This window comes from Trachinotus anak, unplaced genomic scaffold (assembly GCF_046630095.1).
Source record: "Trachinotus anak isolate AG129_WGS33_773 ecotype Australia unplaced genomic scaffold, CSIRO_AGI_Tana_v1 ptg000020l, whole genome shotgun sequence".
In the NCBI taxonomy this organism is placed as follows: Eukaryota; Metazoa; Chordata; class Actinopteri; order Carangiformes; family Carangidae; genus Trachinotus; species Trachinotus anak.
This window is the reverse complement of record NW_027273871.1, coordinates 6,639,545-6,663,623: the sequence shown is the minus strand read 5'-3', so window position 1 is coordinate 6,663,623 and position 24,079 is coordinate 6,639,545. Positions and strand designations below refer to the sequence as shown.

General features: G+C 42.9%; 2 protein-coding genes across 2 annotated transcripts; one reads left to right on the top strand and one right to left on the bottom strand.

Moving 5' to 3' along the window:
* The first annotated feature begins 114 nt into the window (after positions 1-114).
* Positions 115-20,127, top strand: gemin5 (gem (nuclear organelle) associated protein 5). The gene is made up of 28 exons (XM_071505845.1): positions 115-391; positions 1,271-1,425; positions 2,156-2,337; positions 2,971-3,110; positions 3,276-3,383; positions 3,528-3,660; positions 4,315-4,480; positions 5,431-5,643; positions 6,453-6,538; positions 7,425-7,507; positions 8,423-8,559; positions 9,355-9,428; positions 9,572-9,753; positions 10,544-10,683; positions 10,930-11,101; positions 11,192-11,401; positions 11,485-11,541; positions 11,634-11,765; positions 12,062-12,157; positions 12,518-12,655; positions 13,219-13,366; positions 13,452-13,571; positions 14,133-14,343; positions 14,621-14,887; positions 15,051-15,213; positions 15,401-15,902; positions 16,981-17,068; positions 17,530-20,127. Exons 1-28 carry the CDS (start codon positions 250-252, stop codon positions 17,692-17,694), a joined length of 4,410 nt encoding a protein of 1,469 aa, XP_071361946.1. The 5' UTR covers positions 115-249; the 3' UTR covers positions 17,695-20,127.
* Positions 18,820-23,814, bottom strand: cnot8 (CCR4-NOT transcription complex, subunit 8). Its single transcript, XM_071505847.1, has 7 exons — positions 23,546-23,814; positions 21,896-22,105; positions 21,519-21,712; positions 21,065-21,226; positions 20,820-20,964; positions 20,531-20,641; positions 18,820-19,637 (listed from the first exon to the last, which is right to left on the bottom strand). Exons 2-7 carry the CDS (start codon positions 22,010-22,012, stop codon positions 19,509-19,511), a joined length of 858 nt encoding a protein of 285 aa, XP_071361948.1. The 5' UTR covers positions 22,013-22,105; positions 23,546-23,814; the 3' UTR covers positions 18,820-19,508.
* Positions 23,815-24,079: the final 265 nt, after the last annotated feature.

Genomic DNA, 24,079 nt, shown 5'->3' with positions numbered 1-24,079 from the left:
GTTAGTTATATTTAACGGCCACACTGTATTGTAAAACTGGGGTATTTTTGGGTTGAGATCGCAAACTCGGCATTGTTTGACCCAACTAAGATGCCGTACTTGGCACCGGCAAGATTTACGACAGAGCGCTGACCGTACGGCAGTCAATGTTGTAGCTACGACAGTGCGGGTAACATGTGAGAAGTTTGCTTTTGGTTTTTCAGACTTTATTTGAGCGAAGAAAATCAAATTGAAGCAGTCAGAGGCGCCATGCACGAAAGGTCGCTGCCCGCCTCTCCCAACTGGTACTGTTCGCGCTGCAGCGACGTCTGCAGCCGCGGCTTGCTGGGCGTCGGGGCTAAAAACATCGTTTACCTGATCGATGTGTCTGCAGCCTCTTGCAGGGTGGTGGGTGAGTCTGCTCTCTCCGGTGTCTGTCTTTAAATCCCTGCGGTCAAAAGAAAAATGAAAAGCGGGTAGAAGTCGTATCTTTGTCCAAACGAAGCTGCTACTGACTTGAATCTGAGTATCTGAAATGAAACGATTAGTTGATTAACCTCTTCGTCAGCCACAGAAAGACCAAATAAATCTTTGATTTAAAGATCTGTTCAAGTCACATTTACATTAGTAATACTTTTTGAATACATTACATTACATTAATACTGTATAATCCATCTGAAATCAGAGCTGAGATGAGCAATCTAATAATATATTCTTATATCAATATAATATATATGTTAATATGTGCAATTTTGATAGTCACTTCATCCATTAAGCCATTTATCAACAAAAAATGTGAGTGAGTTTGTCTTTTTTTATTTATTTAATCATTTTAAACTGAATAGCTCGGTTAAAAGAATATGAAGATGATGGGGAAGCTGTTTTTGTCTGAGTAATGAGTCTCAATTGTGATTTGTTTATTGCACTTTCATGAGTCTCTATCATTCATCAGATCCGCCCGAGTAAATGTCCACTTAAACTGAAAGTTTAAACTCTGGATAACTGTAGAAAGCTCTTCCAGAAGCTTTATGCAACTATTTATACAGGCTCGGCTCGTCCAAAGATCTTCATTATCATTTATAACATCAGTGGAGTGCCCCTCTAATTGAAAATGCTCAAGAGATGACTTGATAATGGAAATAATCATTAATTGCAAGCCTTAAAAAGTCTGCTCTCTGCAGCCGATTCTGCAGAGATGTCAGTGGCTTTTGCCTCAGTTTCAGTACATTGTGGCCTCATTCCTGTCTTTTCATTGTGGTGACACTGACATCCGAACCTCTGTGTTTCTCAGGCGAGCTCGTCGGCCATAAAGACTTGGTTTCGGGCTTTTCGTTCTGTCAGCACGCAGGACAGAGTCACATCTGTGTCAGCTCCTCCAGCGATGGCAGCATTCGCTTCTGGGACTCAGACAACAAGACTCTTATACGTGAACATGCAGCTCATCAGGTGAGTGTACACTGTTTCATAGCCAGTTTAAAAACTGTGCATTTCCTGCCCCCTGCAGGCTGCAGTCTGCTTTGCACCAGCAGCAGAAGGTAAATGGGAGGCTGCTTTCCCACCTCTGAAGCGGAAGCAGTATTTTCTCTGTTCAGACACTGTCGCACATATTGGTTTCACATTTCTGTGCTGCCATGGAGACATTGAACTTCTCACCCAGTCCAGAGGGAAAGTTTTCCATCCGAGCTCGACAGGATGCAGAGGACATTTTTCACTCTGCAGGGGGGCAAACGGCTCAACAGATTTCTAGAGTTGGGTTAGAGAGGGCATTACTTATTTTCTTTCCATTATTAGCTTCAAATTATACCTCCAAGTGATATTTTTTTCTGTGGTTTGATTTTGAAAACGAATGGCACAGACTGACAGGATGGTGAAGCTTCCATCTTTGAGGCCACAAGATGTTTCCTCAAACAAATGAAAATCATCATGTCATCATTCAGTTAAATTGCAGCCGATACTGACAACAATATGTTAGACTCCGATAATAGCTTGTGTTTATAAGGCTATATATGCCAGAACTTGTAAAAAAAAAAAAAACATGTCCTTCTAAGTGATTTTCTGAAAAGAAGACATCAAAAGCATTTTGAGCATCATAAGATACAAAACCTTCCTCTGAATCCAGACAATATTATGTCAATAAACACTTCACGTCACTTACAGCTGTTTTGTCCACACACAGAGCCCCATCTCAGCAGTGCACTGGTCCCCGGTGGATAAAAACCTGGTGGTGTCGGGGGATGAGAAGGGCATCGTTGTCTGTCACTGGTTCCACACGGGAGACACTGCCAGCTTCTTTCCCGAGCCGAGGACCATCTTCTGCCTCACCTGCTCCCCTCACAGCTGGAGCACTGTGGCTGTCGGGTAAGGAGACAACAGAGAGCACATCTGTACAGTCCACCACAGTTCAGCTGGGTGATTCACAAGCTTTAAAATGTTTTTCTACTAAATAAAGGCCAGAAACTAAGAATCAAAATGAGACAGCTTCCAGTTCCAGTGCGGCATAGTTTGATATGAACAGAGATGATAACTGAACGAAGATAACAACTCAAATGTGCTCAAATGAGATTCCAGACATAATGCCCTGTTAGTTACACAGTGTGTATTCAATGCCCAAAAAATAGACTAATTATTATTATTAATATCATGAGAACCTTGCAGATCTGCTGGTGGGACTGCTCTGATGCAGCTTCAGTCATTTATTGGCTGTTTCCTCCAGTTTTGTTGATCATTTCAGGTGAACTGTTTGAGACCTGTTTGGTGATGTTTTTGCAGCTGATATAAAAGTTGCATTTTATGAATACCTGTAATAGACTTGGGCCGATATTTGATAATATCCAATATTGTGATATTTTCCGCCAAATGCGATATTTATTGGAAAAAAAACCATAAAATATAAAAATACAATAACAATTAAAAATATACTATTAAACTGGAGCCCCCATTATATCAGTGAATATCAGTGATTGTGACAACGCTGTCATTGCACTCTCGAAGGTACAAAGACGGGATGATCGTACTGATTGACGTGAGTAAGAAAGGTGAGGTGATGCAGCGTCTCCGTGGACACGACGATGAGATCCATTCGTTGGCATGGTCGCCACTCTGTGGCGACAGCAGACCGGAGGACAGTGAAGGTAGCGTTAAGTTTATAGAAACACCAGCCCCTTTTCACGACTGTGTGTTACTTTTGCACAAATGACAAGATTTTGATGAGATAAAATGCAAATAAAAAAGACAATAATGTGTCAATGGAAAATGTTGGTTTATATGATATCTGGACACCTTTTTTCATCCATTAGTTCATATAGTAACTAATGGAGAGTCTGCAGGGGAGGAGAAGGACTGCTATCTGGCCTCTGGGAGCAAAGACCAGACATTGAGGATCTGGAGCACAGTGAAGGGCAAAGGTGAGAGATTCAGCCAAGTTTCAACCAAATTAGATTTTCTATCGATTATAGTTGCAGTACAGTTAGTAGCAGCCATTTATCACACTGCTGATGTCCTTTAAGAAAGATGGAACTCTGTGTCCTCTCGTCTTCCTCCACTCGCAGGCGTGATGACTCTGAAGCTGCCGTATCTGAAGAAAAGAGGCTCTGCAGTCGACCCTGGGGTCAAAGAGAGACTCTGGCTCAGCGTCCACTGGCCGAAGGGACGACCGACACAACTCGTGTCCAGCTGCTTCAGGTATGCGTGCGTTTTTAAATCAGAACATTAGAAGCAACCTGATGAAACATGATAGCAGCAGAGCTCTGTAGTGGTTTTCAACAGTGTTGGATAAAAACATTTGGCCTGTGGCTTGTATTTTTAAAACCCTAATGAATCATTTCCTTAAGCAAATACAAGTTTTTACCTGGTTTTAATAAAGTTATTTCAGTATAGTCTGGATGTGATTTTGCCCTTATGGCTCATCGGCTCAGAGCCTCTCTTCTGATTGGCTCACTATCCTGTTGTTCCTTGAGTTTCTCAGAGAAGCCTGAGAGAGGAGATGTAAAACTACACTGAGATGGTTTTTCGTTCTTAAACCACAAATATATCCTCTGATGGAGATTAACACTTCAAATAAAACAGTGTTGACAGTGGCGTGGCTGAATAGCAGATTAACAGGATAGAATACAGGACAAAATAAAACAAAATGTAAAAAGACCGTGTGGACTATCTACTCTGCATTTTGTTCGAATTCTGAGTTGCTTTTTCATTTGTTGTGCACACAAATTTGTGTTATAATGATAACTAACTAACAGTGCAGAAGAACAGGACCATGCAAGAGACATTATATATCAAATGCTTAAATTAGTTATGAAGTTGCTTGGGCTTATATTTGTGCCCGTGTGTCCTCAGTGGCGAGTTGGTGTTGTGGGACTTGACCAAGACAGGGAAGCAGCGGTGGACTCTGCTGGGGTCATCTGCAGACGGTCAGAACCACAGCAGGATCGTCTTCAACATGAGTTCAGTTCACCTGCAGGACGACAGGGAGCTGCTCATCAGCACCTCCATGGACAGAGAGGTGGGTCATAACATGTGCTTTTAATCTGGTCTGACACATACTGGGAAAACTCTCTTTTTAGGTCTGTTGTGTGTGTGTGTGTGTGTGTGTGTGTGTGTGTGTGTGTGTGTGTGTGTGTGTGTGTGTGTGTGTGTGTGTAGATATATATATTAATGTATTATTGGACAGGACCTTGATGACCTTCCATCTGGGCCAGTTAGATATTTTTTTAGGACTGAAATACCAAATCATCAGATCTTGCTTGACATTCACAGCAGTTCAGTCCTGCTTACACTGCTGTTTTACAAATGTATACCTTTGAGTAACATAAGAAATTTGACCTTTATTTCAAGCCAGAAAGTCTTTGGTTTTATAAAAGGTGCAGGAACTCCAGCAATAAATCCACTCTTTTCATTGCTGGTCTTACAAAATATAGAATTCTTGCTCCACTTTTGTTGCAGCTGCTAGCAGGCAAAAAAGTCTTCAGTCAGTTGTTTTGCAACAATCACGATAAAGATGAGAACAATGCAGCTCTGCATGAATTTACCAGGAATGAAAAGCTCAAAGAAATAGTTTGACACTTTAGGAAACTTGCTTGTTCACCTTCTTCCTCAGTTAGATCTGTCCACTAAATATGAAGCTACAGCCAGCAGCTAGATGGTTTAGCTTAGCACAAAGACTGGAAACAGGAGAATCAGCTAACTTGGCTTTGATCTACACATTGTATTTCAACTCCTTAATCTGTGCAAAAACCTAAAAAATGCCAATTCAATGTTTTATGGACGGTCACAGGCAAAACTTTGTGCTAAACTTGGCTAACTAGTGGCTGGAGCATGCTAGATATTTAGCATACAGACAAGAGTGGTGTCATTCTTCTAATCTAACACTCTGCAGGAAAGCACAAAAGCAAAAGATTTACTGACAGAACTATGTATTTGCTGAGAGCCCTGACCTGAGTCTTTATCTTCCAGATTAAATGCTGGGACCTGGACTCTCTGGACTGCTGCTGGACTCTGCCCACCCTGGGTGGTTTCGTCTACACCCTGACCTTCTCCCCTGTGGGTGCAGGGTGTCTGGCTTTGGGCGTCGGTGACAACATGATCCGGGTCTGGAACACGCTGACCACCCAGAACCAGTATGACACCAGGTCATTCTGGCAGGGCATCAAATCCAAGGTCACAGCGGTAAGATGTTCACTTTTAATTTGATTTCGTCTAAATGCCTCATGTAAGTTTATCATAGTAAAATAGTAAAGGTCCCATGTTTTACACTTGTCTGGTGTTTTATTTGAAGTGTTGATCTCCATCGGAAGATATATTTGTGGTTTTAAGAACCAAAAACCATCTTAGTGTAGTTTTACATCTCCTCTCTCAGGCTTCTTACTGGGCTTGGGAAATGGCTGAGGGCGGTGACTGCTTTGTTGTGACATCACAAAGTTACAGAAGTCCTGACGGCTGGTTTTAAGGCTCAGTTTCTGAATACAGGCTGTGTGCATTTCTCTGTGGACTGAGGCTTTGATACTTTCGCTGTATTAATATAGAACCTAGACCTGCTTTATAATCAAAAAACACACAGACATCTACCTTTTATACAATATGGGACCTTTAACTTAAATTGACTTTGACTGTATCTGTTGACCTGATAAGGACAACTCACAGACTAGATCTAATTAATTTAGTCTGCATGAGAGGTTCTGGAAGTTTTCTGAAATGTATTCTAGGCAGAAACTCTCAGAGGAAAAAGAAAACAATGACATTTCTCTGCTGTCGAAAAGTCGGCTTTTTAATAAATTCTTCAGCTGAGCTGCTGATAAGGCCACACACTCTCCTGAAATGTTTCATTGTAATGCTGAAACCTCAGTCGTGTCTGAGGTTAATGACAATGGCTGAACAATATCAGGCGTCGAGCCATTACTCCTTCTACAAACTCTGAGATAACACAAAAGCGCTTGAGCTTAAGATGCATTAAAAAAAAAAAAATTCTGTCATTGCAGCTGGCGTGGCACCCGAAGAGAGAGGGGTCCTTGTCCTTTGGAACAGATGATGGTAAAGTTGGAATCTATGACGTCTTCTCAAACAAGTAAGATCCATCGTTTCAAGTTTTGCATTTGTCTAAGTTATGTCACCAAATGGTGTCAATCACATCAGTCCACACACATTCACCTTAGCTCCACCTCTTAAAGCTTTGAACCCAATGGCCCAGAATTCAGCTAGCCTTGGCTTTCCAGCTAAGGTGTCCTACTGATGTACAAACATTTTGTGTTGCTCTTTTGTGTGTTGCTAAACCAGCTGTCAAACAAACAACATTTGCAGATAGCCAAATAGTTAAGTAGCTGTTGCACCACAGTCAGTGTGGGTACTGGTGTAGTCTTTATTCTTCAGAACCATTAATAACAAAGTTTATCCCTGGCTATAAACTACACTTACCAGGACAACAGTTTGTTTTCATTGTGTTGGCTCACCTGTCAAAAGCGTGACAGCTTTTTTCACCCTTTCCTTCAGTAACATAAAAATATAAACTAATCTTAAAGGTACCATGTGGATTTTGACCACTACTAGGTCTGTGGAGCAATGTATTTATAAGTGACTACACATTTTGTTTGTGTCGTGCACATGCATGAGAATGCACGTGGGCATGTTCACTTTTCTGTCCTGCAGTTTCAGACTTTTCCACTGTTTGACAGTTGGTGGTGTCAGCTTGAAAAGAAGTGCAGCAATGTGAAAAAAGCTGTGGAAAGACGGCTGTGTGCTTGCCCTCGCGACTGCCAAAAGAGATGACTGTTGAAATTTCAGTTGGACTTTAAGTGTGGAAACTTGCAGTGAAAGTCATGAATTAAAACCGGTTTTCGCGGGGGACCTTGTGGATCCTTCTCATAATCCCTCGAGGTCCCCGATGTTCCATTTTTCCAGCTGTCCATGTCCTTTTTTTCCTGACTGGTCATTTGTTCTGCTCCATCTCCTCCCAGGCCTCCTCAGATATCGAGCTCCTATCACCGAAAAACAGTGTACACATTGGCTTGGGGACCCCCAGTGCCCCCGATGTCATTTGGTAAGTTCCTAATGAACTCTTACCAACTGCTGCTTTTTGCTCTGAACGCTCTGACCCAGCAGAAACACTGGCAGCGGGAACCTTAAAGCAGCAAGTCAGCAAAAAAAAAAAAAAAAAGCTTGTCTCTGTAATTGAATGTGCTCAAGAAACACTTACTGCTCACCTCCCCCAACTTCAGCCGCTTGTGAAGACAACACGCAGGAAGTGGATTTCTACCAGCTGTCGACAGATGACATCTTGATTAGTGTATCAGTCACTCGACTCTGAAATTGTAAACATAGTTGTTGTCGTGCCAACAATCTGCATCATGTTCTTTATATTAAAATCCCTTGAGTGTGCACGAGTGCAGAGTAAATTAGACGTTTTACACCACCTGCTTTTTAGAAATGCGGGTGACAACTGTCATTTCATTTTAAATGCACCTGATGAAGCAGACCAGTTAAGACTAGGACCCCGTTACAACAAATTCAGTGGTTCCCAACCTTTTCCAACCAGTGGCCCACCTGAAAATCTCAAAAATCTTGTCGACCCACGTCTGACCCTGCAACAACACTCTCAACAGACAACAACGTCTCAGGAGTTTCAGATCACATCCCTGTTTATCCAGAATCATATAGAATATTTACCATTTGTGTGAAATTTTAATTATAATTACACTGTTGAGTAATGGCTAAAAAATGTTTTGTGAGGTGACACTGACCTTGACCTTTGACCAACGAAACCTAATCAGTTCATCCTTGAATCAAAGTGAATGTTTGCACCAAATTGGAAGAAATTCCCTCAAGGCGTTAGGGAGATACTGCTTTCACAAGGCCAAAACTTTGGTGAGGTCACTGTGACCTTGACCTTTGACCATTTGTCTGTTGATCCATGATCCTGAAACTAACTATGATTTCGTGTGTGCGTGATGCTCAGGTGCAGCAGGAGGAAAGTCATCGTACAGCCTGTACAGCTGCGCCGGCGAAGGTATCATCCTGCAGCACGATCCGTCAAAGCTGAGCGGAGAGGCGTCGGACATCGACAAGCTGATCAGAGACACCAACAACATCAAGGTGAGAGCGATGATGACGTGATGATGACGATATAATCCTCTGGGCCATTCCACCTGCAGTCTGTCGTGTGGCTGAGCTTTAAGTTTGTGCTTTTGCTATGTTGGTTGGTGGTTTAGTGAGTAGATCATGTGCATGTTCTTTATTCACCAACATGGTACAACCGCAAAATAAGAAGACATGTTTTCCCCCATGACTGATGCATGTATCAGTTTGGCCAATTCCTGAACCATCCTTCCAGTTCTGTTCAGGATCCTGAAGCAGTTCAAGGGGCTGTATTTAGATATTTAAGTTTAGAAATGCAGATTGCATTCTGTCCAAAAAGATTTTCATATGACCTTTTTGCCAGATCGCACAACCCTAATCTCAAGGCACTGTACAGAGTAAGGTCAAGAACATACAGTGTCGCAGAGAGAAACCCAACAGTTCCCACAATAAGCAGTTCTTCCAGTCCTAGATTGTATGTGCACAAAAGGGACCAGTCTTGGTCTATGTAAATTTTTCCAATGGATGCAATTAGTTTTAATGTCAGAAAAAGAGATTTTCATCATATTTTCAGTGGGAATGAATCATTTTTTTATCGGTCTCAGGCCCTTTTTACATCCATGCACGGAGTTCAGGAGCCACAACCTGACAAACACAACTGAAGGTGGAAAACAAACCCAGGAAACTCACATAAGAAGTTGACAGACTTCAGGTTATCAGTGTCAGAGCTGCAGCTCCTGACAGTTTGTTGTGTTTGAATGTAAATGGAGGTGATTTGAAAAGGTTATAAAGGTGATCTCTGCTTCCCAACAGCACAAGCTGTCTCCACACACTGACCTCAGCTGGAAGCCAGACGGGAAAGTGGTTGCCATCGGCAATGAGGACGGGTGAGTGAACAGTTGGGCCTGACCTTTTCTCATAACAGACCATCAGCCTGTGGAGTCCCGACAGCTCAGAGTCTTTAGGCTACAGAGAAATGGATTAGCTGCTGCGTGTCTGACTGGCTCTCTGAACGTGCTCTCTGCTGCAGGTGCATCGACGTGTATCAGGCTCCCAGTCTCAAGCTGCTGTGCAGCATCCAGCAGCACCACAAGATCATCAACACGCTGCGGTGGCATCATGAGCACAGCTCTCCACCCGAGCTGCACGGCCTCCTGGCCTCAGGCTCCAGCAACGCCATCGTCTACGTGCACGATCTCCGCTCTGTCATAGGTGGGCAGAGACCTCAAACACACTGTTTTATTCAGTTGATGCAAGGAATTGGAAGCTGGCTGGGTTTCCTCTCTGTACATATTAGGAGCTAAAGTGCAATAAAATTAAACTTAAACATAACAAACCAACTTTCTTGAAAACATGTTAGTACCCATGGGACTCTCTTTACTCTGATGGTGGCTTCTCTTATACACTTTTTACACCAAATTTAGTGTGTGTGAGGCAATTGATGCCTTTTACACTGTCAGCTGAGATGGAGGACACACACACACACAACTGCAGGGAGCATTGTCATCACACGCAGTTACACACATGCAGATGAAGGGGAGAAAGAGTGAGCTGCCATGGAGGTGGGTTGGTGCTCCTGTAAAAGTCTTGGATCCTCAGTGTTTGTGCTCTGAAAGAGGTCACAGCAGGAAAAGGTGCAAAAATTAATGCAAAAAAGATGCAGTGTACTCCCACTATTATAGAAGAGTCCAGATCATCACTAAAACTTTCAACTCGCAGGTTTTTAACACTTAGGAACAGACCAGTCAGTTGGGACAAGCTGCTTCATCAGCAGTTTTTCCACCATCTGCTCATAATTCACGCTGCTTTCCCTATGTCTCAATCTCACCACAATTAATGTAATAAATCACACACTAAACAGACGTAGCTAGTTCACCCAAATTTATAAATTAGAGCATGTCTGTGACTTTTAGCAGCTACTCTGGGATGAAGATCATATTTTAGATGTGTAACATTTGAAGGGCTCAGCAGGTGTTAACATGAGTGTGATGTGTTTGTGCAGAGGATCCTCCAGACAGCCCCGTGGTGCTGACGGAGCCGTACCGCAGGCTGTGTGGTCACACAGCTAAAATCACCAGCATGGCCTGGAGTCCGCACCATGAAGCCCAGCTGGTCACCGCTTCGTATGACGGCACAGCCCAGGTCAGTACCGGGCAGCGGGGGAAAAAACCATGAGGATGTCGGATGCATCGCAGTCCAACTGAAAGAGCCCAGAAACTGTAAAACATCTGGAATCTGGATGCCATGTGTTGAGTGCATCCACCAGTGTTTATCTCCTTTATATATTGTGATTCCTTGTTTTCTTCTTTTCTTCTGTTCTGATTCACCCACTTAAAGCGAGTAAATCTGACACAGGGTTACACTGCTGCATGTTTCTGTTCTGTCCAGGTGTGGGATGTCCTGCAGGAGGCACCTGTCTCTAACTACCGCGGTCACGTCGGTTACCTGCTGTGCGTGGACTGGTCGCCCGTCGATCCAGATGTGATCTGGACTGGGGGGAAGGACTTCACCGTGCAGGAGTGGAGAGTCTCCAAACAAGAGTTTACAAAGCCACCTAAAGGTGAAAACTGTTGAAACACCAGAAACTCCAACACAAAAAAAACAAAAACAAACACATTCGACTGTAACGTTCACTTGATTTACCTCTCAGGGAAAAAGATGGTGGAGCTGAGGGAAAAGAAGACCAATCTCAAGCAGAAGAGGAAGAACAAGAAGACGCCGGGGGCCGGAGGGGCCACACCGTCAGAGATGAACGGGGAGCCGGTTACAGGAGGAGAGAAGAGTGTGACAGGACAGGAGCTGTCTGGTGAGGATGAGGAAGATGAGGTCAGCTCAACGAAGAGTCCTGTGCCTCCACCAGGTAACAGAGCGGGAAACGACAACAGATTTGAAAAAGGGTGCGATTGTTGGGGGTCACAGATTAATTCTCACTTTTTGTTTCAGCCACTTTTGAGACACAAAGAAAATCCTCTGCTGCTGCCAAGAGCAAAGACAAAGCAGGTGTAGTATGTACTTAACTTCACAGCTGGATATATTTTTCAAATCGTGTGTGCACGTTTGTGTATGTAACTATATGGATGTGTTTGTGTTAGTGTTTCCAGACACACTGCTGAAGAAGAAGAAGCCTCGCTCCATGCTGCCCCTCAGTACGTGCATGGACCACCGGCCCAAAGAGGAGCTGCTGCAGGACTGCATCACTCTGGCCTCCGTCAGACACAACAGCGGTGAGACTGAGTCTGTTCAGTAGCCTGCACAGTGACACGGAGGAGGAGGAATATTTTATCTGACTCTGGATAAACCAGGATGTAACCGCGAGGTGGTAATTCTAGTTGTGAAGTGAGGACCTCTTTAAAGTTCTTTTTAAGACTTGGTTTCAGGATAAAGGTTTAGGTTTAGAGCGGTGGTGGCATCGTCGTGTTCTCTCTGAAGCCCCGTTAGACATTTAGTAGTGATGGTAAGGTTAAGGTCAAGGGCAAGGAAATGTATTGTGTCAGTGAGAGTGTGTGTGTTTGTTTTGCAGCGCCCCCTGCAGGCTGTGTCCCAGGCCAGGGAGAGCACATCCACCTGGGCCTCTTCTCCGACAGGCAGGCACTGCACCGCATGTTTGAGGCCGAAGGTGTGTGTTGTATTTTGTTTGCTTTTTTTTTTCCCTCAGCCTGGATTAACAGTTTTGTTGTGTGGTATATAAGATTAGCACACTACAGTTGATACTGAAGTTCTGTTCTCTTGTTTTTGCCAACTGCAAATTGTGTTTATGCCCTTGAGTGATTTTTTTGTACTTTATGATTTCATTGGTGTAATTAACACGTACTTAAAACCAGACACCTGTAGTCAGCCTCAACCACACATTAACCCTGAGATGTAAATCATCTCATGTCCTGCTGATGATGACTAAAGCTCTAAATTCAACAGCTCTAATGTTCACTTTGTTTAAGCCTGTGTGTGTGTGTGTGTGTGTGTGTGTGTTGCTCTTCAGAGGAGGGTCACGTGGAGGCGGGTCACTACGACTCTGTTGTGTACCTGCGGCTGTGGAGTGGAGACCTGGAGGGGGCGCTGCAGCTCGCCACAGAGAAGGGAGAGCTGAACGACCACCTGCTCTCCATCGCTCCAATGGGTGACCACCTTCATACTGATTTATGACAAGATAACACTGAGCTTAGACAGATTCACTGAACCTCTGACATGATGCTGATTTCTGACAGCTTAAATTTAAAATTAAATTTAAAATTAAAAAAGTAAAGTAAAAGTATTTTCTGAACTAACAGCAACAGGCTGGTTGCACTGAGTTTCTCCTCATTTTGAATAAATAATCAATATTTTGACTTTGTGAAAGTAAATAGTTTGAAATGATTTATGATCTTACCAGAGTCATAACCAGACTCACAATTTTGACTAAATACTAATTTGAATTATCAAAGTCTAATTGACTGAAGAAATTTGTTCTCTAACAGATATTTTTGACTTAATCATTCTAAGTTACTGTGTAAATCTTTTTTTTTTGTATCACCATTTTGACGTAGTGTTTCATAAGCTCATGATATATTTTCATGATCCCTCATTTTTATTTTTTAGTATTTATTTTCGTTCGGTCACTTTGCAATCACCTCTCATTGGTCTTTGCTTCTGATTTTGAAACGGAGAAAAAAAACCCCTCTGTTTTGCTGTTTGCTCCGGCAGCTGGCTTCCAGGTGTGGAGCCGGGCGGTCGAGGCCTTTGTCAAGCAGCTGTGTCTGCAGGAGCAGTACCTGAAGGCAGCATCTCACCTGCTGTCCATCAACAAGCTGTACGAGGCCGTCGACCTGCTGCAGTCCCACAAGCTCTACAGGTTCAGTTTTTAATGGACGTATGACATCACAGTGACATGTTCAAATTTATTTAGGTGATATTCATATGTGTGTGTTTTCTGTCAGGGAGGCCATAGCTCTGGTGAAAGCCAGGCTGCCAGCGGACGAGCCCGTCCTGAAGGAGCTCTACACCTGCTGGGCTGCTGTGCTGGAGAAGGACGGACATTTGTCTGCCGCTGCCAAATGGTGAGAAGTGTTGATCTCCATCAGAAGATATATCTGTGGTTTTAAGAACCAAAAACCATCTCAGTTTAGTTTTACATCCCCTCTCTCAGGCTTCTCTCTGGAGCTCTAGTAACAACAGGTCAATGAGTCAATCAGAAGAGAGGATCTGAGCCTCTCTTCTGATTGACTCACTGTTTTCTGAGCGATCCAGTAAAAATACAGCAGATTTCGGGTAAACACTCAGGCAAACCAAATCCTGCATGGATGGATGGTGGGTCCAGGTGGGCGGGGCTTGGGGCATGGCTGAGGGTGGTGACTGCTTTGTTGTGACATCACAAAGTTCCAGAAGTCCTGACGGCTGGTTTTAAGGCTCAGTTTCTGAATACAGGCTGTGTGCATTTCTCTGTGGACTGAGGCTTTGATACTTTCACAGTATTAATATAGAACCTAGACCTGCTTTATAATAAAAGCACACATGGACATCTACCTTTTAGACTGGATGGAGCTTTAAATTTAATTAAAACGTCTTTACAGACATTATCTAAACCTGCCTTTTCTTCTTTGCTTCACCTCTTCTCTCAGTTACTTGGCTGCTGGAGCAAGTTTCGACGCAGCCAAAGTCATCGCCAGGAAGAACGACGTCTCCTCTCTGAGGACAGCGGCCAGCCTGGCGAGGATTTCTGGGGAAGTTGCTCTGGCTCAGTTGCTGGCGCTGAGGTGCGCTAAAGACCTGGCCGGTGCTGAGAACTGGGTCGAAGCCCAGGAAGTCCTGAGCTCACAGGAGGGTCTGTTGGTCAGTGTCAAAAACATCACACAACACAGAAAAAGAATTCAGCAACACAGATGATGTTGGGTTTCACTTTATTTTTCAGTGATATCAAGATAAAACAAGAGGTCTGTGGTTCCAAAGTCTTAAAAATGAAATCATCTGCAGTTCAAGCCTTTAAAAAGTGAATTAAAAGAACAGCAGCTGATTTTATTCCTTTACAGTTTAACTTTGAGGAAAGTCAAAAGTCTGAAAAAGATGTTGTGAAATTTCTCTGTTGAAAAGTGAATTTCTTCATCTGCAGGTTCACAGGCTGCACCTCTGCGTCACCGAGCTGCTGTCCGTGATGCTGGCCGACTCCGGAGTCATACCCCAGTCCTGTGTCTCCACTCACCCGTGGGCGTCGCCGGGCGGGGGTCACATCAGCATCCAGGACCGAGTGAGAGACGTGTGGGAGGAGCAGTTTGGTGTCTCACAGAAGTCAGAGGGTCATTGCAGCGCCGGAGCTCTTCTGCAGGAACTGAAGTCGGTGGAGAGTCCGGCCCCCACCACCAACGTCCCCCTCAGACAGGTAGAGTCCTCGAACCTTTCTCTTGATTTTATACAGTAGATTTTCAACAGGCAACAGCACCCTCTGTGGTCAGAGCACAGATGAAGATTCATCTGATTCCAGCTGTTTCCTGTGTCTCACTGTCCTCCTGTCTTTCCTCACATGTCTCTCTCTTCGTCCTCAGGTTCTGCTGTATTCATCCCTCCACCTGACCCGCTCTCTACTAAGCTGGTTATTGGATGATGATGGACAGCTGATGAAGGAACTGTGGCAGGCAGCAGCTTGGCCAAGAGACACCGGGCACTTCTGTGTCTCTGCAGAGCTCTGCAGGCTGCTGTTCCCTGACGGTACGTCTGTCTGTCTCTGTCCATCTCTTTCTCTGTCTTATCTCTGGGACATTATGATGTCCACTTTTTTTAAGACTCAAAATTAAAATCAGCAGGTTGATCAATAATGTTATTATCATCAGTTGCAGCCCCAGTGTATTATTTTTATTGTCTGAGCTGTTTTCTCTCCCTCTCTCTGTCTCATCAGGTGACATCACTGTTTGTTCCAGGAAATATCCCAGAACACTTCCTCACACAGAGGAAGAAGAAGCCGCAGCCGCCGCCAACAGTCTGCAGGCCTTCGTCCACTACCACCGTCTGTATGAACGCTGGTGGAGCAGCTCAGCCAACAACCAGCAGATCCAGAACGGACCCCCCCCCTCAGCAGCTGAGTCCTGTGCTGGAGACGAGGCGAAGGACAAAGTGGTGAACGGAGGACTGTCAGAGACGGGCGTCTGCTCACCTGCTGGTGAGGTGGATAAACTGGACTTTGATGCTTCGCTGCTTCTGTGTGAGTCTCACGCTGCCTATCAGGCCACTCAGAGGTCAGTCAGAGAGATCCAGGAGCGGCTGGCTGCCATGATGCTGCAGCACAGCCGAGCCCAGGGAGGACAGCTCGACTCTGGGGAGAAACCGGCCGACGCGTCCACGCAGATGTCCTCCACCAGAGAGTCGTCAGACAGACGGGGGTCCACTGACGCTGGGGGACGGTGAGGGCTCCGTTATTGATGATTGATGATAGATTTATTTGTTGTTCTTTTCCTGCTTGTGAAGTTTGGGTTTGAAGCTACAGTCACACCAGGGCTACACACACTCTTAACCTGATATTAGCAGAAACTGAACCATACAGTCAACATGGCAGCATGTACAGATGCTGCGTGAGGTGGACCTGTGGTGGTGGAAAGTAAATATGTATATTTATTATTTGCAATTTATGCTGCTCTATACTTTTACTCCAACATGTCAGAGGGAGATATTGTAGATTTTACTCCACTACATTTATCTGGCAGCTGTAACTAGATACTTTGTAGATTAAAATTTTACATCCAAAACATTTGATCTTATGAAACATGATGCAAGTAAATAAAACAGTTACAAATTTGATCCACCCGTGAAACGATACCTGCACATTTATGTGAGTGTTAACTGTCCATTAATATAAAGTAAAGCACTAACAGGGAACAATTGATTGGCCCGATTTTCATTAAAAATACGTCGTCAGTAGATCGTAATTGATGCTTTTCGTCACCGATCATCTTAAAAACCGATCACCAAAAAAATGTAAATTTTCCGATCAGGTTTCTATCGCTCATTTGTGCCTCACGTCAGTGACGTCATGTCAGCCTCTGCCATGGAGAAAGTCTCCTCTCTCGGCCTCAGAGGTGGTGGGAGATGTAGAGCCGGGGCGGGGGGTAGGCAGTTGTGTAATTTAAAATGTGTGCGTCTCGTTAGAAATGTGCAGTAGTGAAATAATCAGGTTCTCTTGTCAGGTAAAGGATTTGCTCCTTGAGAGTTTTTTGTTCTGCTCTGTTCAACAAAGTAGGAGCATGTTGTTGACTGAATAAGGAGGAGATTTGTGGTCCCTTTAACAGGTTTAACTGCCATAATAAAACACAAAAAATGATCAGTATCAGCCATTCTCACTCATAGATGATCAGATGATCTCTTGAAATGTTGAAGATCTCATGTGTTTGAGCTGATTTATAATAGACTCCCAGTTTCCTGCGGTCTGATGTCTGATGTCAGTTTGTTGATTGCTGATGTCAGTGTCTGCGTTCTCTCCCTCAGGCCGGACGACCAGGAGACCCTCCTCTCTTTGTCTACCAGGATGTCAGAGCACCAGAAACAGCTGGCTGACCTGCCAGACACAACCAAGGTACAACTCCATACACATCACACACAGTTTGAGATCACGGGGGGGGGGGTGTATTTACTAATTAGCACTAAACACAGTAGAAATTAGTTATTTTGTAATCATATTAGATATTTGGTGACAAACTCTGACCTGATGATGATGATGATGATGATGATGATGATGATGATGATGAAAAGTTAAAGGGATCACTAAGGTTACTACAGTTCATACTGAGAGGACATAGACATCTGTAAAAAATAGAATAAAATAAAAATCATGGTAATCAACCCAATAGTTGTCACTGAAAACTAAAAATGGAAATGTGCTGTTGGCAGTAGAGGAAAACTCAGGGGCTCAACAAAGTCAGTAGAGTTCATCCTGTGGAGATTATGAATATCTGTACAAACATTTGATCGTTTGTCCCGGTGATCACCACCTCCATCATCATTTATCCACCGTTACATCTTTGTGTTTTCTCTCAGATGTATCCTCGTCCAGATGTTGTTGAATGCTGCCTGGTTCTCCTGCACTGCACCAAGTCTTCGCTGCCCGTCTCCGAGTCCCTGCAACAAAAAGCCAAAGACCTGCTTCGCAAATACGCATCAGGTCCGTCAGTCCTGAGAGCCGCCCAGCGATTCCTCACCTGAGTCTCTCACTGCGAGACTGAAAGAAGCACTTCCTCTGTACAGCTGTGTGTTGAATAAAAAAAAAATCTTTAATTACAAGATGATGGAGCATCCTGAGTCCGTTTGATTCCACATCCAGATGTGCGTGAAGGAGGCGGAGTTGTGTGTCCTGGAGCTGGAACAGATTTGGCTTCTCACTGGCAGGAGGAGCAGGTAACAGCTGAGTGATTCGTAGGGCGACAGGAATACAACTCGTTTACTGTGCTCCCATGTCCTGATCTGACGGATCAGTCCACACTGGTAAATGGGTTTCAACAGGTCATGTTTTTATCACCCCAAAAAATCTTGATAATCTTGTGTGTAACGATAAATATTACTGTCAGAGCCAGTAAATGAAATGTAGCTTTAATATTAAATATCCAAAGCTAGAACAGGCCTTGAACAGTCAGGCCTATTCAAAACTGGAAATGTTTGGTGTAGGTTGTCAGAAGGTTAGATTGTAAAGACAGAAACCTAATTACACAGTCAGGTGAAGTTTCTGTCTGGTCTAATACCCACAACATTCATTTTTATGTTTTCTGTTTTAGGACAGACTTAGAAAAAATGTGAACATTTCCTTTAGTACTAACAAATGAGTAAAACAAAAGTTTTTATTCTTCTCTTACAGCTTCTCACATGAGAAGATTTGCAGTTTTCTGTTTGGTTACATTGAAATTTTAACATAACTGGGTTCTGAAAAGTCACCTGGATCAATGGGATCTTGGAGATCTGAGACAGTGTTATTGATAAACTAAACAATTACTTATTAATAATCATCTGTTAAAGTTAAATGTACATTTTGATAAAGTTCTTTTATTATCTACACTAAAATGTCCATCACAATGTCCCAGAGCCAAAGACTGAGATTGTTAAATTGGGATTTGTTATCAAAATAGCTGATTAATTTTGTCATTTGTCAATAATCAGCTAATTGTTGCCTTTTTATTTTTAAAGCTTCCCTTCTGAGACTGTAGACACCTGTCCAGGTAAGAAGGAAACTGAACTTCAAGTCACAGGTCTGATCTACTGCTCCACAAATTCCAACAAATGTTGGACCAGCTGTGTGTCAGTGTGGTTTAAAAAAAAATCAAATAATTAACATTTACATTCAAAATACAAAACAATTTAATATACAACTGTTTAAAACAATGTCGAATGTAAAAACAACAGTAACCACAACATCTGTAAACCTGACGGTGGACAGTTTGGTTTGGTGCGTGAATATACAGACCAGTAGTAGTAGTTTTTTCCCATCGAAACACATGCATAACCAAGCACAGTTATACACTGTTAAAAGTTTCTGAAAGTGGAAAAAGAGCTAAAACATTTTATTCTCATCAAAATTATACATTTTTAATTTACAGGCCCTTCCAGCATTAACTTAAAAAAATAAAATCCCTGCAACAAGAGACGAGTCCCCGCTGATGAAGTTTAGTCTGAACTGAAGAATCTGACTGTTCCTGTCAAAGTTTGGTCTGAAATCACAGTGTGATACAGGAGCTGGTCCCATGCTGTACAGAAGGGTGTCACTAATGCTGTAAATGAAGACAGACTTTTAAAAAGTGTTCTGAATATATGGCCACACACTCAGTAAAAGTGACTAAAAAGAAACGAGCGAGCCAGTGAAGGATCCACTGTCACCCTGAGTCCATTTTACAGTCACTCAGGAGGGAAATTTAAAGAAACATTTAGTTGAGTCTGGTTCAGGGGTCGAGTGCTGAGGGAGCTCAGAGGGGGAATCTGCTGGTTGGGTTTTAAAACAAGTGCGAATTCCACTTGAGAGGTCGAGCGCTCGGTCAGTGCTTGTTGTTCGTTTCCTCCTGGCCTGAGCTGGAAATGCCGTTCTGGGGTTGGGTGGAGCCGGAGCCCAGGCCGTACAACCTCCCACAATACTTAGCGTCGTCAATGTTGTCCTCGAAGAAAAGCTGAACAAGAGAAAAAAAAATGATCAGATGAACTGTTGTGCCAGGCTTTACATTTTTGGAGCCAGGCACTTGCAACCTCTTGATTGTAGGACCTCTGTGCATCATGGGAAACAGATGGTCTAAAAGCTGATTGGTCATCTGTGTGACCAGCATTATTAGGTTTAACAGAAACTCTGTTTTCTATTTGTTTGCAAAGACGACATTTTGTTTTATTTGTCTCATTTTGTACTGTGAAGGTTTGTGTTTAACAGATGTTTGTGGTTGATGACAGTTTTCATGAGCTCAGAGAAGCTGAATAAATTCCATACAAATATTCAAGACCTGCCCTCTACCTATGTCTAACACATCAGTAAAGTAAACTTTATACTTACTTGTTTGTATATAACATTTGAGAATGTTTGAAATGTTAATTATTGCAGGCTATCAGATTGTATAACTTTGATATTTTTTTATAGTTGAATTTTAAATTAAATTTCTGTGTAAAACAAGATCATCCTCATTTCCTTGATTACTGATTAAGGCTTGTGATGACTTATGGTTGAAATCTTTAGCAGTGTGTACTAGCTCAGCATTGGTCACCACTGTTAAAGTCCATTGATGTTATTGACTCTTTTTTTAAGCAGATTTTCACCAATAAATATCCAGATTATTGTGGTAAATTGGTTTAAACATTTTGTTTTCTGCATTAAAAAAAGGAAGTAATGTTCTTTCAGAGGACACTGATCAGCACAGTCTACAGTAAACATGGTCCGCTGGTGGTGCAGACAGAACAGACTGCACTGAACAAAAAGGTAAACTTAAAGGAAACTGGTTGAAATCTCAGGAGATTCTGATGATGCTGAGGAATCTACAGTGAAATTTATGGAAGACCAGACTGTTGTTTGTGCTCGTACCTCTTTCATCCTGAAGAAAGCCATGCCGGTGAGCAGAGAGTCTGATCCAGCCTGATGCTGCCGCCCAATCCTCTTCAGCTCCAGCTGGTCCGCCACTTCCTGTAGCCCTCCCTGCACAGACACACAGAAGTCAGACATCTCGAAACCCCTCATTTGATGGATTATGTCTTCCTGTGCAGTGTCTATGTACTGTTTGTGCAAGTGAAGTCTCAAACTGCTGAGTTGAAACAACACCTGAGATACAGTTTAAACAGAACTACTCTGCACATTTGAATCCAAGCCACAGTACCTTTAAGTTCTTGCAGCTCTTCATCAGGTACTTCACATCGTAGATTGCTGGGAAGAACAAGTTCAGGATCTGGAAGAAGTCGTGTTCCTCCTCAGGGAGCCGTGCGTCTGTCAGGAGCTTCACCAGGTACCCAAAGTCGTAGCCACTGGAAAATACACATCAGAGCAGGAGGATCCAGGTCAGGGCAGATGGACTACACTGATGTAAACCACCATGAACTGGCAGTAGCAGTGAAGACAACTGACCTGTGGAAGGAGAGCCACTTGACGTTTTCACACAGCACCAGACCGGACGTCATGAGCAGCTCAGCGAAGTAGAGCGTGTCGATTCCTTCTTCTTCGTGTTTTTTAAACTGGAGGCCGGAGTTCTGGAGCAGGTCTATGGAGTCCTGTGAGTACATGTCTTCTCTGTGAGGGGGAAAAAAAAAAACCAAACAACTCACAACTTCAGCCAACAAAGCCATAATCGTGTAAAACCGAAGATAAACAAACTAATTGTACATTATTGGCTTTCCAATACAGAAACCAGTGATTCAGATATTTAATCATTTCAACATTTACTCACTATCTTTATCAGCACCAGCAACTTTTACTAAAACAGACAGTTCTCTTCAACTTCAGTCTGGTATAAGATGAAAACGACCTCTTGAATTATAGAAAGCAGCAGAAGAAAGAAAAGAGGAGGAAAAGAGTCGCCTACGTGAGGTTGAATTTGAAGTTGAACTGCCACGTCGTCGTGCCGGGGGGATAGTCTCCATCCTCGTTCATGAACGTGAGGCCCAGCTGGATGATCTTCAGGAGGTCGACGTTACACCTCAGCAGCTGGTACTGGTAGTCCACTGTGCTGCGAAACTCGCCAATTGGTCGGACGACGACTCCAGGGAATTCTGTGTCCTGGTGAACAATAAAGAAAGATGAGTTGTCAGTCTGTTGTTCTCCCTCAGCCCAAACATCCTTCATCTACATCAGTTAGTGATCAACAACAAAGGATCAATATTTTCAAATACCAATATTTTTTAACCGTGTTCTTTCTAATAACCTTGCCTTAAAAAAATGCAGTATTATCCCTTTTCTTACCATGGCGATGTAATTGTAGCTTTGAATAATCTGCCGAATCTTCCTCATTTCCTCCTCCACATTGCTCGCCCAGACTTCACAGATTATTTGACTGGAATCTGTAAGTGCAGCTGGCATGTTGGCAGGTCAGGGAGAGCTGCAAAACTCTAACAATCCTGCAGTGCTTGTGTAGGGGACGAAGCTGAGGCGGAGTGATGAAGAAAGACCACTCTGGGAGAGGATGAAGAGAAGCAGGTAGTGAACACACTGACACCTCTGGTTAACTTCAGCATCAGAACAACAAGATGAATGAATGAGGATTGAGGAGCGCTAATATCTTTGTCACCAATAACAAAGTTATCACAGAAAAAGTAACTTTGCTAAAAGCAGAGAACAATCTTAAGTAAAAACAGTAATTAAATATGAGACATCATTGTAATGTAATCATTATTACAGCAAAGCCACATGACCCCATCCACACAAAAGTGTAAACATGAGAGTCTAAAGAAGCAAATGGTTTAAGAAACGCTTGTTCCAGTTAGTGCCGTGAAAAAAAGTAAAGTGTGTTCCTAATAATATTTATCATTAATCAGTTAATCTCATGACACATTCATGTTCCAAAAAAAACAACAACAAATGAGTTCAAAAAGCCTGAAGTCCCAGAGTTATGTCTTCAAGGGTTCAAATTTTGTCTTAACAGACTGACAAATACATAGGTATTTCATTTATTGTGATGTGAATCAAACAGACAACTTAAAGCTGCATTAAGTGAAATGCTGTGAGCTATTATGATTTCAAACCAGCCAGAAGGAAGACGTTAGTAAACTATTCATCACGTTGCCTTTTGTCTACATTTCACAGCTGTAAAAACACACTGTGAAGATTCAGTTGAGCTCTGAATTTAAGTGAAAGCCTGGAAACTAAAGTCAGCACATGCACCGCTGGCACTGGTGCACCACACTCAGCTACATCAGGTGCACCACCTGGCTAAAGCAACAACCCTGCAAACAAACTCTCCCTTCCTGAACGTAATATTGTTAGGTTTAGATGAAACTGTATGGTCATTCTGAAGGCTGTAGTTTGTGCTGCTGCTGAATTTTACTTTGTTACACTGTGTTTTTTTTATATTTGGCCTCCTCGTCTTTGGTTTATATGGCACTTACTTCCTGCACAGACAAAAACATTTGGATGTAGCTCCTTTATAGATGATATGAAGAAAGGTGCCCTCTCTTATGAACTAATTCTGTGTTACCATGACATCAATATGAACTAACCCTATATAGCTGGTGGCTGTTTATAGCATCAGGCTAGCTAACCCAACTTATACCGAACAAAGTAACACCGGAACCGACGAGCCTTCATCTTAACTTTCAGTCTGGGAAGAGTTAACGATGTTTAACAACTCGGACGGTTTCAGTAATTACATAATTTGAAATACTGTTGATAGTCGCTAACGACGTTGCAGCGAGGGGCTACAGCATTAGCATGGACGGCTAACGTTTCCAGGCTAATCCTCGCGTTATCGGGCAAGCTAACACCAAGGGAGCAAACATTTCAACGAACCGGCTCCGCTTTTTCCACTTATCTGCATCTCACAACAGCTACACACACGGCGGACACGACAGAGAGGTGCTGTGCAAATCACAAAACTATCAAAATTAACTGGTTTACCAGAGAATTTCCTCGACGTAGCCTGCCAAGCTAGTTGATAGCGCCGCTGTGTCTTCTTCGTGTTCTCCTTCTTCTTTGTGTTTATTGGCGGATACTCAATTAGATGGAGAATGTGCACACCTCCGCCTAGTGTACCGGGGTGAGTAATGACCTGAAATAAGCCTTTATATCATATGGGCTCTATCGGTACATTTGGTCACTTCCCGAGATTTTGCCGTTTAATCTTTCTGTTATTCACATACAATGGAGGTGAACTACGGAAAAGGATTAGGGCCAAAAAACTCAACAGGATGACTATTGTGTCTAATAAGTGCATGACTGCAACTAAGTACACAATTTGAGGCAGGCCTACTCTTAGCTCCACACAAATATTGTACTTCTAGTCCACAACATTTATTGTGTTATAGGCTATTTTACAAAATAAGATTTGATATCTAAAACACGATGCACTGTATTCATCAATTTATGCAATTGTTAAATTCTCTTTATTTTAATTTACTGGAACAACAGAATTTAGATTATTGCATAGGTAAT